General features: G+C 44.2%; 1 protein-coding gene across 1 annotated transcript; it reads left to right on the top strand.

The window, feature by feature from the left end:
* The first annotated feature begins 606 nt into the window (after nucleotides 1-606).
* Nucleotides 607-13,465, top strand: pex6 (peroxisomal biogenesis factor 6). Its single transcript, XM_066648159.1, has 17 exons — nucleotides 607-1,835; nucleotides 2,272-2,441; nucleotides 2,667-2,750; nucleotides 2,945-3,050; nucleotides 3,362-3,498; nucleotides 3,664-3,775; nucleotides 6,448-6,650; nucleotides 7,052-7,238; nucleotides 7,878-7,954; nucleotides 8,048-8,180; nucleotides 8,351-8,556; nucleotides 8,911-8,972; nucleotides 9,561-9,669; nucleotides 10,211-10,327; nucleotides 10,424-10,501; nucleotides 11,047-11,186; nucleotides 12,369-13,465. Exons 1-17 carry the CDS (start codon nucleotides 618-620, stop codon nucleotides 12,503-12,505), a joined length of 3,276 nt encoding a protein of 1,091 aa, XP_066504256.1. The 5' UTR covers nucleotides 607-617; the 3' UTR covers nucleotides 12,506-13,465.
* The last annotated feature ends 768 nt before the right edge of the window (nucleotides 13,466-14,233 follow it).

The raw sequence follows: 14,233 nt of genomic DNA, 5'->3' as shown, positions 1-14,233 counted from the left end.
TGTGGTGTGTTCTCTCTGTGTCTGCGTGGGTTTCCTCCGTGTGACTGTCTGTGAGGAGTGTGGTGTGTTCTCTCTGTGTCTGCGTGGGTTTCCTCCGGGTGACTGTCTGTGAGGAGTGTGGTGTGTTCTCTCTGTGTCTGCGTGGGTTTCCTCCGGGTGACTGTCTGAATTGAACTGGATAAGTGCTTACAGATAATGAATGAATGAATAATTACTTTAACACAATAAAATAATTAATAACAAAATGTGTTATTCCAGTAGAAACGTCCCGTTCCTCTCCTGTTTCTTAAGCTTGGCTTGAAACTCACAGCCAAATACCTTAAGCCCAACATTAAGGACTGCCCAGTAGGACCGTCCCGCGGGCTTGGTTTTTGGGTTGAAGTCTGTCTTCACTGAGAACTCTCTCAGTTTATTTATTTGTGGAATACACACCTGGTGCGTTCCATTATATAATAATAATAAACAAATAAATAAAACACATTAATATAATTCTTTTTATATCAAGTGTATGCCGTTCTAACTTGAATTAAATAAGATTATTACATCGAAATACGTTTACTTAAAAGTTAAAGGCGAATGCCCTTGCTGCGCATGCGCAGACGAGGACCCACACGGACATGGCGGCCCCCGTGAGGCTTGTTTGCTTGGAAAATTTCCCGGTGCATTTTCACCCACTGCTCGCCGCCGTGAGCCCGGTCCGGTTCGGCCGGAGCTTTCCGGGCAGCGAGGGACTCCCCTGCGCGCTGGCGCTGTCTTTGCGAGGGAGAGTTCCGTCCAGAACAGCGCTGTTGTTCAGTGTTGATGCAGCCGCTGAGGAAGAGCTGCGCCGCGGCGACGCTGAGCACAACAGCGACGCTCTGGATGTTTATGTGAGCAGAGGTTTTCTTTTACACCACGAAATACAGGAGAATACGAGAGGAACCGCTAGGGTCGTGCAGCCATTGCCTCTAAACAGAGTTGTCATTGGGGCCAGGACCAAGCCGAGCTTTAAATGGGCCTCATCTGAGAAGTTCTCCAGTGTTCTGCTCGTACTGGCGTCATGTCATAAGCAGACGCTGCTGGTGAGACAGGGAGATGCGCTTGTGTTGCCATATCATCCCCTGTTCGCAGAGGACGCCGACCAAATACAGCAGCATTTGTCAGATCTGTTTGTACTGGAGAGTGCTCCGGTCTCTCAGGGGGTGATTACCATCCAAACCAGTGTGGTGGTCTCTGACTGTAGGGACTTACTGCTCAATAACAGCACACATGACTTCGCTGTCAATCCTGTGAACAGATACCCAAGCCCAAACCCGTTCCTGTTCGTCTCGGACTTCGCCCACTATGCCAACAGTCTCGGTTCAGGCATCTCTTTGCTGAACAACAAACAAAAACTCCTCACCTCTGGATTCACTGGCTTCCTCCAAGCTCTTGAGTGTAGACTAGATGTGAAAGTTGTTGATGTATCCAGGCTCCAGGATCAGAGAAAACTGAGCCCCTTGAAACTAGAGCAGGACACTCAGGTGGACACAGACAGTGTTATTTTTGTCAGCAAGAGCTTGCTCCTGAAGCTGGGCTTGTTCAATGGGGAATGGGTCATGTCTGCGCTGGGCGGAAAAAAGCCCTCAAGGACCGACTTGGCACAGAGTCCAGGAGGAGGAACGGAAAACGAGAGTCTCTCAAAGTTTCCAGGGAAGGCCAGAGGGGATGTCCACCTGGTGAAAATCATGGCGTTTGATGGTGGCAGATTGTCAGATGTGGAGGCAGGAGATGTGGGGTTAATCTCACCTGTTCAGTGGTTCAACCTGTCCAGAGGAGAACCCACACCTGTTGGGGTTAAAGCTCTCAAAATAAAGGTATTAGCTCACACTCAGTATACATCTCGTGGAAGGAAGGGTAGTCATTTGTAGATTGTCCTCTTTAGAGCAGTAACATATTCAGATCTTCAGGGAAAACTTAACTCTAGCTTTTAAACCAGTAATATTTATGAAGATGTGATAGCTTTCGGGTACACATTCATTACTGGAGATTAGCTCTGGATCGCAAACACCACTCCAGTGCTCCATCACCCTAGAGGACCGGGTTCCACTGTTACACAGACCAGTGCCTGGGAGATCCTTCTATCATTTAATTACATGTTTTTCCATGCGGATTATACAAGGGATACATTTAAAACAACCTTTAGGAGTCGGAAGGTGTTTAAACGTAACGTCCGCTCATTGCTACTCCTCCATAAGTAGCCATGTGTTTAATGTATTAACCCGAGCTTCTCTGTAACTGATTTTTTTGCAGAGATGGAACAAGGCGCCATCACAGACCGAGGTGAAACTCTCAGCGAGTCTGTGCCGCTCTGCTGCACCTTCGTTTGCCAAAGAGCTACACATAGAAGCCATTTTGTCTCCAGATTACAACTCTCATGGACCTTTTGACGGCATTCTCTTCAAGCACTTTACTACACCTAGGTTCGAGGGCTTGTTTTGTTACTCGTGCCTCTACAGAGACCTGTTTTCAGTGGTGTGTTATTAGTGTTGGATGTTTGCTCTTAATTTTAAAACCCAAATGAAGCCTCTCTTGGAACGGACACACACTCACACACACACACTCATGTTTAGGAACTGCTCCACAGCTGTGTGCTATTCAGAGCTTCACATCAGTGACACGTCGTTTATTTTGTTCGTATGTTTCAGGCTTGTCCAGGAGGGATGGATACTGGGTGTCCCAACACAAAGACATCCAGACCTTGTTGAGAACAGCTCTGATGGAGTTACAAGGTTTTTATTCTTCTTTTGTGTATTAAAAGTCATTTTTGGTCACTGAAACTAGCTATTATGTGGTCAAAACCCGCTTTTAAAGTTCTGAAGAAGGCACGTGTTCTCTCATGAGGTGTGTAGATGCTGGAGTGTGATTGCTCTGCTGTGGGGCAGGTGGGATGTTTCTGTTTGTAATACAGTGATGTTCCCTGCAGGTGGCCAGTGTTGTATTTTAAAGTGAAGCAGGTGACAGCCTTTTCTGAAGAGGAAGGGGTAGTGACGTCGTATCTGGCCGACACAGACCACACCTCTTTATATTTGGTGAGCGTAAACATTCAGAGAATTCCATGTGAAAATTCCTGAAACAATACTGTACTTTACCTAGGATTAACTCTTGGCTTTTATTCGTTGTGTTGTGTTTACACTAATGATATAATGGCGTCCTGTTTCGTGTGACCCCTGGCCCTCTGAATTGGCAAGACCTTCTATATTTTAAGTTATTTTTTATATCAGTTTTAATGCCCTGTAACATAGAGTTAACAACACAATGGTTGTCCACTGTACAGTGTATTAAACATTATTGCCCAACCACACAGCTTAGGTGAACACATGCTCCCTTTGTTTGTCCGCAGAGAGGCTCCACCAACAGCCGAGCACCGTGGTCTGTTTCTGAGTTGGGTTCTTCGTTCTGGACGAGTCTGTCCCCTCCTGGTCTGTCCAGCACTGTCGAGCAACTCGTCACAATCGTACAGCCCCACCTCACAGACAGGTCCGTGTTCTTGCACCATGGCTTCTGAATAGCAGTTGTTAAATTCAGAACAGAGAACATATGTTTAAAGTCACTTTTAAATCCAAAGCGGAAAACTAGAAAGGCTTCAGTAGCGTCAGTGTAGCTTTTAATTCTCACTCATTGTTATTCTCTTGTGTGTGAAAGGTGTGCTGCTTTGAAGCGGGGCTGTTCTGTCCTTCTCATGGGTCCAGATGGAAGTGGCAAGGTCACAGTAATCAAGGCTGTGTGTAGGAGGCTACACCTGCATCTGCTGAAGGTCTCGATATACAACTTAAATCCAAGTATATTCGAGGTTGCCTCGACTGCATTTCTGTAGTTTCCCAGCTTTTTATAAAACAGTGTGTCTCAGTAAGCTCGATAAACTAAGCCAAATTTGTGGACTGTACAGGAGGAGTCTGTCTTATATAACAGACTATTATAGGGGCCTATGGGGGCAGCCGTGGCCTGGTGGTTAGAGAACTGTGTGTGTAACTGGAAGGTTGCTGGTTCGATCCTCAGAGCCGGCAGGTCATGACTGAAGAGCCCTTGGGCAAGGCACCTAACCCCTTACTGCTCCCCAGGCGCCGTGATTAGTGCTGCCCACCGCTCCGGGTGTGTGCTCACTGCCCCCTAGTGTTCATTAGTGTGTGTAAGTGTGTGTTTCACTGCACGAATTGGGTTAAATGTGGAGAACAAATTCCTGTTTCAAGAACAATGGCCAGTAAAGTGATTCTATCTAAGTGTTTTTTTCTAGTTCTAAACTATTTGTTTATTGTAAATTCCCCAGGGTAAAGTAAGTTAGAAATCTGATTGCCCTTTTTATCTAAATAAATAAATAAATACAAACCGGATTCCAAAAAAGTTGGGACACTAAACAAATTGTGAATAAAAACTGAATGCAATGATGTGGAGGTGCCAACATCTAATATTTTATTCAGAATAGAACACACATCACAGATCAGAAGTTTAAACTGAGAGAATGTATCATTTTAAGGGAAAAATATGTTGTTTCAAAATTTCATGGCGTCAACAAATCCCCAAAAAAGTTGGGACAAGGCCATTTTTTGCCACTGTGTGGCATCCCCCCCTTCTTCTTACGACACTCAACAGACGTCTGGGGACAGAGGAGACCAGTTTCTCAAGTTTAGAAATAGGAATGCTCTCCCATTCATGTCTAATACAGGCCTCTAACTGTTCAATCGTCTTGGGCCTTCTTTGTCCACCTTCCTCTTTATGATGCGCCAAATGTTCTCTACAGGTGAAAGATCTGGACTGCAGGCTGCCATTTCAGTCCCCGGATCCTTCTCCTACGTAGCCATGATGTTGTGATTGCTGCAGAATGTGGTCTGGCATTATCTTGTTGAAAAATGCAGGGTCTTCCCTGAAAGAGATGACGTCTAGATGGGAGCATATGTTGTTCTAGAACCTGAACATAGTTCTCTACATTAATGGTGCCTTTCCAGACATGCAAGCTGCCCATGCCACAAGCACTCATGCAACCCCATACCATCAGTGATGCAGGCTTCTGAACGGAGCGTTGATAACAACTTGGGTTATCCTTGTCTTCTCTGGTCCGGATGACATGGCGTCCCAGTGTTCCATAAAGAACTTCAAATCGTGACTCATCTGACCACAGAACAGTCTTCCATTTTGCCACACTCCATTTTAAAAGACCCCTGGCCCAGTGCGAACGTCTGAGCTTGTGGAGCTTGCTTAGAAATGGCTTCCTCTCTGCACTGTAGAGTTTCAGCTGGCGACGGCGGACGGCACGGTGGATTGTGTTCACTGACAATGCTTTCTGGAAGTATTCCTGAGCCCATTCTGTTATTCCCTTGACAGTGGCGTTCCTGTTTGAGGTGCAGTGACGTTTAAGGGCCCGGAGATCACGAGCATCCAGTAGAGTTTTACGGCCTTGACCCTTACGCACAGCAATTGTTCCACATTCTCTGACTCTTTTGATGATGTAATGCACGGTTGATGATGATAACTTAAAAGTCTTTGCTATGTTACGCTGGGTAACACCATTCTGGTATCGCTGCACTATCTTTCTGCCCAACAATGGTGGAATTGGTGATCCTCTTACCCGCTTGGCTTCAGAGAGACACTGACACTCTGGGAAGCTCTTTTTATACCCAATCATGTTGTCAATTGACCTAATTAGTGTTAATTTCCAGTCTTCCAGCTGTTGGTTATATGCTCCATTTCCTTTTTCCAGCCACTTATTGCTACTTGTCCCAACTTTTCTGGGATTTGTTGACACTGTGAAATTTTGAATCAACATATTTTTCCTTTAAAATGTTACATTTACTCAGATTAAACTTTTGATCTGTCATCTATGTTCTATTACGAATAAAATATTGACATTTGCCATCTCCACATCATTGCATTCAGTTTTTATTTACAATTTGTTTAGTGTCCCAACTTTTTTGGAATCCGGTTTGTAAATAAAACAATTCCTGGTCCCTTTGGCGTGGGATCTCTATCTTTTGAAAATAAAACACAAGCTACACTCCGCTTCTTCTTAAATTATTAGTAACTACATATTCATTAATGCATATAGACACCCCTTCTACTGTAGATAGTCAGTTGCACAGTGTCTATAAAGGGAGACTGTAAGGTACAGACTTGTATAACCTACATAGCAGTGCATAAAACAAAATGGGATGCTTTGGAGCAAATGCACATGAGCTCAATGCCAAGTGTGGACTAAAGCGGTGTAAAGCCCCACAGTATCCCACTGTAAAGCAAACGGAACTGCTTTCTGCTCTGATGGTGCACCATTCAGTACATTTGTGTTGAGTTGGATTACAGACCTAAAGGTCAGACATCAGTACCTGACCTCACTATTATTCACAAAGACTGAGTGCAACCAGATCCTCTCAGAAATGAGAACAAATTTGTTGTAGATGGAGGTGTGGATTTCTTGAGCTGCTGTGTGTGTTTGCGCAGGTGGACTGTGTGACACTGTGTGGAGACACCGCAGCTGCCTGCGAGTCAAAGATGAAGGCAGCCTTCCTACGAGCGGCGCTCCATCAGCCATGTGTGCTGTTACTAAGAAACCTACAATTACTCAGTCAGCGGCGGGGTGGCGCTGAAATGGACTCGAGGGTAGACTCTGCTGTGTGTCAGCTCATAGCTGCTACCCACTCAAGGTAGAGTAGCACTGGTGTGAAGGTGTGGCTTGTTTAAAGTTGGTGAAATAGAAGGTGAAAAAAAGGAGGTCAGAGGTTACCTTTTGGAGAATACTTTTCACAGGTCAAGACTTAGACAAAAGGCAATCTGAAGGGACTATATTTCAGTCAATCACTTGGATAAAACCACTTTTGTATGACGTACACTGTTTGTCCTCAACTGAAAAATAGATTACAATCAACTGACAAAAGCCGTAACTTTTAATGTAACCTGTTTTTTTATTTGTTTTTTCAAGCACTTTTGGAGCACGATGGTTGGTCTGTTAGGACCAGGATCAGGAAAGTCGTATGCAGTGTAAATGGCACAGGGTTTTGAAAGTGATGTGCTGTTAACTGCTGCTCTTCTGTCCTCCCCACCGCAGTGTGATCGTGGTCGGCTCCGTGAGTGATCCGCGGGACTTGTCCTCAGACCTTATTCCAGCCTTTGTGCACCAGGTGGCACTAGAGAGTCTCTCTGAGGAGCAGAGGAAGGCGGTGCTGACCTGCCTCAGTGAAGACCTCCCTCTGGGGAAAGATGTCAGTTTTACCAAGATCTCTAAACAGACAGCGGTGAGGGGGACTTTTAACGAAGTTCATATTTAACAGTGTTTACATTTTCTTACAAAAGATGCACAGGATCTTCTTTCTCCATTTTTGTTCTTTACTCATTTTTGAAATCATTAAATAAACAGCTGCTGTTTCTGAAACTGCTTGGAATATCATCTTGTCCCATTAATTTACAGTTAAAAATGTTCTGTTCAGAACGAGAGACACACAGCTCACCACAATCACTGCAAAAAGCACACAGTAGTTCTCCTTATATATGTTTTTGCTCAGTCCTTTCATTTCTCTTATATTTCTTTAACCCCGAGTATGTGCACTCACAAAGACACGGGTCAGGCGTTGACTGGAGATGCTCAGAAAAGAGGTCAGAGCGACTCTAATGATTCTCCTCATTGTGTAATTGGGGCAAAATCAGAGCTGCTCATTATATCTTATGTTTTCTGACTCAGGCAGCTATGTGTTGGTCATATTTCACAGGATGTGAGTCGGCTTCAGAACCTTAATGCGCTCCAAGTTCTGTTTGCGTTCCAAATACATAAATTACCCAGACGTATGCACTGGAAATGTCCGGTTTATAGGTTTTGTTCTGACAGCACCAGAGGGACATGGGCCCTAATCACGGCTCATCTTTCTTTTTTTCTGCAGGGGTTTGTTTTGGGAGATTTCTGCTCTCTCCTCACCAGCGCTGGAAAAGCAGCTCACCACCGACTGCTGAGGACTTAGTGAGTTTTTTTTATTTTCTTTTGGTTGCTTTTTCCACGTTGTAATTGTGTAGGATTTATGAGCAGTTCACATCTGTGTGGTTTACTGTGTAGTTATCCACATGGGGCGAGTGCCCAAGAAGAAGAGGATCTGTGTGTGTGTGGTGTGACCATCGTGAGTGCTGACTTCACCACAGCCCTGGAGTCTCTACAGGAGGCTCATTCTCAGGCTATTGGAGCCCCAAAGGTAGACCCCTTTAGGGCAGTATTAATGTTATTAATGCACTTCTTCATTGAACTCTTGCTGTTTTGTTTAATGGGGGGTGGACAGCGTTAAAATATCCCAGTAATTAAGACTCGACCACATATCCTCTCCGGTAACACATTTGAGTCACTTTATGAATTACTAATCGGCAGATCCCCTCAGTGAGGTGGCAAGATGTAGGGGGACTGCAGCAGGTGAAGAAGGAGATTCTGGACACCATCCACCTCCCTCTGGAGCATCCAGAGCTGCTGTCCTTGGGCCTGCGACGCTCTGGGCTGCTGCTCTATGGACCGCCGGGTACTGGCAAGACCCTGCTGGCCAAGGCAGTGGCCACCGAGTGCTCCATGACCTTCCTCAGGTGAGAATGCTACAGACATGTTTCTGGAGAGAGTTGAATAAGTTTACACATGTCCTACTCCAACACCAGAATTAGGAGGATCCTGAGTTTAATCATTTAATAATAATTGCTTTTTTTCTTTACTATTAAAAGAGGAATAAACTGTATAGTTATTTTGCTGTATTGGGCTTGTCCTAATTTCCCCCATACACCCTAGTGTCCTTTTTGATGCCAACTCATAAACATTCAAGGCACCTAAAGCTTCAAAATAACATTGGGACATACTCAGATCATGACAACATTATTTCCAATGCCTGATCCTCTTCACTCTCTCTACTCACAGAAATAGACTCAAATAACTAACCTCTATTCCAGTGTTAAAGGTCCAGAGCTCATTAACATGTACGTGGGTCAGAGTGAGGAGAACATCCGAGAGGGTAAGAAGCCCTTAGAGCATCATATTTTTGCATGTCTACACTAACTGGCCAAAAAAATAAATAAATAAAAGCACGCACATTCATTTTCTTCACTCACTGTACACTGTCCAAAAAATCTGGAGTTTTTAACCCCTGTGCCCACTCTCTGTCCACTCTGTGAGACACTCCTCCCTCGTTGGTCCACCTTGTAGATGTAGAGTCAGAGACAGTAGCTCATCTGTCGCTGCACAGTGTGTGTCGCTCGTCCTCTAGTCCTTCATCAGTGACACAGGACGCTGTCGGCTGGATGTTTTCGGTCGGTGGACTGTTCTGAGGGGTTTAAAAACTCCAGCAGCACTGCTGTGTCTGATCCACTCTACACCAGCACAACACACACTAACACACCACCACCACGTCAGTGTCACTGCAGCGCTGAGAATGATCCACCACCCAAATAAACTGGACAGTGAGTGTAGAATATTAGCGCGTGCACCTTTTCATTTCCTGGGCCGTGTGCCCTGACTGTGGTTAATTAAATTTCATAATTATTACCTTGGGAATATAATTAAGAACAGATGTGTGAACGTTTTCCTCCTGTGTCTGTGTAAGTCTTCAGTAAAGCCAGAGCTGCAGCTCCGTGTATCATCTTTTTCGATGAGTTGGACTCATTGGCTCCTAACCGAGGTCGCAGTGGAGACTCAGGAGGAGTGATGGACAGGTCAGTTGTGGTTAAGCTAGCAGAGCAGAACGGCTGTAAGAAAAACATGCTGATATTATTTAAGGAACTATTTTGTTGAGGAATCTAAAGTGCAATAGAAACAGAGACGTTTGTCCGAAAAGAAAAGCAAGAAAATGCTTTATCCTATAATTCTCTATTTTATTGCTTAGACCATCATTCCCTTCACCACCCCTTCACTACGTCCAGAAAAAGACAGCTCCCAGGCGGTCATAGACTTGAGGGATGTGTGTAATGAACAGAAAACAAAGAATAATGGTAGGGGAGTATGGAAAGTTATAATAAAAACCTGTGGAAGAGCTTCTCAGCATTTACCTGCTTTCACTGTCTAATTATCTCCAGTTTACATAAGATGCCGTCTGAGAGGGAGCTAGTGGTTTGGTTCATTGTCGCTGAAGTGAAAGGCAGTGTGGAGCTAATTCTGATCTGATCTGAGCTGATGGATTCCTTTGACATGTATCAGACTTGATCCATGTTCCTGGAGGATGGGGGTGAACAGTGTGTTCTGTTTTTACCGCTGCAGGGTCGTGTCTCAGCTCCTGGCTGAGCTCGACGGCCTGCATTCGTCCGGTGATGTCTTTGTGATCGGAGCAACAAACCGTCCAGACTTACTGGACCAATCGCTGCTGAGACCTGGCAGGTAGGAACACTGTTCTTTTTGACCTCACTCATTCGTGTAGTGTTTCTAAACTGTTTGCGTGTTCCAATATGTCTCTTGTGCTTTGTTTTTCCTCAGATTTGACAAACTAGTGTATGTGGGGATCAGTGAAGACAAAGAATCACAGCTGCAGGTTCTTAAAGCGATAGTGCGAAAGTGAGCCACTTCCTTTAAAATTCCTTTAATGTGTTTCACCACAGACCCAGACCCCCCCAGACAGCAAGGGACCCCTGAAAATTGTAAACTCGAATGGTGGGGATCTCTGTTTGGAGGAAAAGGGCAGCCTTGCCCTTAAGCGAGGGAGCACATCGCCCCCTGCAGGGCTCATATGAGCAAACTACCGACAGCCATCTGTTCACAGGAGGCTGTATACAAACGTAATTGGCTCGGTTGGTAGTGGTACAGAGTTGGTTCTCAGTTTGTACCCCCTTCCGGTGAGTTGTTTGTCTCTAGGGTTTGTTGGTGAGACCTGCCCACCCCATTCCTCCACGCTGGATTCCCCTTTTCCAGAAGGTTCTCTGTAGTGAGCTGTGTTAAACGTGGTTTAGTCCCGAATCTCTGATACATCCAGGCTGCTAGGAGTCAGTTTAATTCTGTTTCATCATGTGTTTATGTTTAGCCAGTGGTTTTTAATGATTTAGAGAGTGGTAAAGCTGGGATTTAGTTGAACCTCGATTTGTAAAATACTTGTGCGTCTGCAGATTTAAGGTGGACCCCACCGTGAACCTCTCGGACATAGTGGAGCGCTGTCCTCCTCAACTCACCGGAGCTGATCTGTACGCCCTGTGCTCGGATGCCATGATGTCTGCTATTAAGAGGAAGATCTTGCGCATCACTGAAGGTTGTTTTAACAGTTTTCCTAAATTATTAATGTTCAACGTTTCTGAACCCATTACAGACGCACAGCTGGTGCAGCGCAGCCTTTCCGTGAATCTGTTCATCATCATTAGAAATCACCATGTCATTCCTAATGCTTTTAAAGGCTGTGGACAAGAAGAAATATGAACTGTCTTTCCCCTGTTATGAGCGCCACACCTTTTTAAAAATCTAACATTGCCCTGTGTTTGGTTTGATCTGTGAAAGGCATTTCATCATAGAGATGCTCTTGGTTTCTCCACAGAGTTTGTGGATGCGCACACACACAGTGGGTTGATCATTTTCCCGCTACGTATTTTTAAAACGGCATTAAAGAGAAAAGACTGCCCAGTCGTATGGAGGTAAATGAAAATGTCAAAACAAAGGTCACTTCCCACCGCCCTGAAGTGATTCGGCACAGAGGTTAGGATGTTATTTGTGTTAAATGTCACTGCTTGGGCTTATTGCTCTCCATTTACCCCCCGCTCCTCGTCAGCCAAGACATTATTGCAAGATAAAAGGAGACACATCTTCACTTGACATTTCAAACTCATTTACGTCTCTCAAAAAACATCACGGTATTTTAAAGAATTTGTGTCGTATTGTTTTCTTCTTAAAGAAGTGTTTTACACCGCAGCCGTGTGGAGCACTCTTCATCATCCACACCTCAGCACAGTTCAGAAGAAGAGCAATAACTTATAACGAATTAAAATCTCGCTGACAGTGAAGCTTTGTATTTTGATGTAAAACACCTTGTGGAACCGGCTTTTAACTCAATCACACACTCGCTCGCGTTTAGCAAAATTCTCCACAATGAGCACAGCTCGGTGGTTTGGATCAGTGATGATTTGTGTTCATGTTCTCTTTACTTCTGCTTTCTCTTTATTGTTACTCTGATTCCTTCTGCTTCTGTCCTTCTGCCTCTTATTTCTCTCTCTCTCTCTCTCTCTCTCTCTCTCTCTCCTTCTGTCTCTTTCTCTGTCTCTCTCTCCTTCCTCTCTCTCTCTTTATCTTTCTCACTCCCTCACTCTCTCTCTTTCTGTTTCTCTCACCCCCGTCTCTCTCTCTCTCTCTCTCTCTCCCCTTCTCTCTCTCTCTCTCTGTCTCTCTCTCTCTCTCTCTCTCTCTCTCTCTCTCTCTCCCCTTTCTCTCTCTCTCTCTCTCTCAGGTCTGGAGTCAGAGGACACTGCATTGGTGCTGTGTGCTGAGGACTTCATTAGTGCGCTGAACACCCTGCAGCCTTCAGTGTCTGAGCAGGAGATGAACAAGTACAGAGTCATACAGCAGAAACTCACCTCAAAATAACACCACCAGCATTAACATCGCTGGCTGGGGTCCTGGTCCACATCACTTCAGTTGAGCTCCGCACCACGTTACGGCCGAAATTTGATCGTTTATACGCAGTGTGTCTTCTTCAGAGCGTCCCTTTTCTTTGCATGGTTTTCATAGGAGATTTACACAAGCTGTGAACAGGGGAATTGTCTGAAATGTCTGCTAATGTAGGAAGAGGGCTGAAGTGAAGACTCAGTGTATTTATGTTTAAATTGCAGTAATTCAAATTAATACCAAAACCTATAACTTAGATAATAATCCGAATTAAAATCACTGTTGCAGAACTAGTGAGAAGGGTGGTTAAGGGTAGTTAAGGGTGGGGGGGGGGGGTCTATAAAAGGTAGGAAAGGTTGTCGATGGTTTACTGGGTGCTCTCCCCTCTCCCTGTCTCCAGTCTTTAGAATATATTATGAAAGTGAAGGCTTTTTTATTGGACTAATGCATTTTTAAACAGGTTAATGCTTCCCTTCTCACATGGAAAGCCCTTGGTCTCTTATCGTCTGTATTAACACTGCCTTAGACACCAGACCTCCTCCATATTCAGGCTAAAATCTTGCAGGGAAATGATGCCCGTGAAAACCATGAGACATGTTCAACCAAAGAAACAGGGAGACAGCTGCTGCTCACAGGTGGCGGACGCAGTGCAAACACATTAATCTTTCACAGGTTTGAAGAGCAGAACGCGATGGTTCCTTCACTGTGCCCTGTTTACTCCGTAACTCGGCGTAGATGTGGACTGAGGTCTTTTTCTTTTCATATAATAAACACTTTTACAGATACTCGGTCACACTTTATATTAAGTGTTAATGTAATTAATATCATTAATTTGCTATGCAAATGATTTGTATGTACACGTCAGCCAAGGATTTGCTAATTATTATTTTGTTAAATAATCCAGCACTTTTAAAAATGGTGTAAAATAAAGAAAACGGAGAGAAAACTTTAACCACAAGTTTGTTTTGTTTTTTCAAATTTAGTGAAGTTTTATCTCATGGGCGGTTGTTGTAGTTGTTATTGTAGTTGTTATTGTTGTTGTTAAGTCACTGTGCTGTTATTAGATACGAATTACGAAGGACAAGTTCGACAGTTAATATAAAGTGTTACCTTCTTTATTTGATGAAAAAATGATGAATGTACAACTGCTAGAAAGATCAAAAAAAAAAAAAAAGTAAAAGCATTGGATTCCTGCAACAGATCTTTGTGATGTTGAAAGACATAGTGCTAGGAGGGAGAAAAAAACGATATAAACACAGAGGACAGGATTTCAAATGAGAAAATAACTTCATCTGTAAACTTTCAAACTGTGCAAGCGTATTACTGTGTGTATATGGTGTTTTTTTTTTTACTTACAGTGCGTTCTGGGATCAGTTCCCGTGAACTTGTCCAGGACAGGGCTGAGGGATAGGACTCGGGGAAGTAGGGAAGTATGTACTGCCTCGTTTATTGTGAAAAAATAATTGCATTATCATGGACTCACCAGTGATTTGATTTATCACCAGTGTGATGTTCTGATTTTTAAAGCAGGGATTTATTGCTACTGACGCTACACTCCGTCTTACTGTTAAACCTGATTTTCTCGGCTAAATTATCGTCCGTTTGACGAGTGATATTTAACAACGACATGTCAGTCATGGTCTTCGTTGTCCCAGTCCTCTATCGGACACAGTGTCCCCCGCCTGGCGCTGTCTGTCTCAGGTCACT

Source organism: Hoplias malabaricus, chromosome 16 (assembly GCF_029633855.1).
Source record: "Hoplias malabaricus isolate fHopMal1 chromosome 16, fHopMal1.hap1, whole genome shotgun sequence".
NCBI lineage: Eukaryota > Metazoa > Chordata > Actinopteri > Characiformes > Erythrinidae > Hoplias > Hoplias malabaricus.
This window is presented reverse-complemented; position numbering and strand designations above follow the sequence as displayed.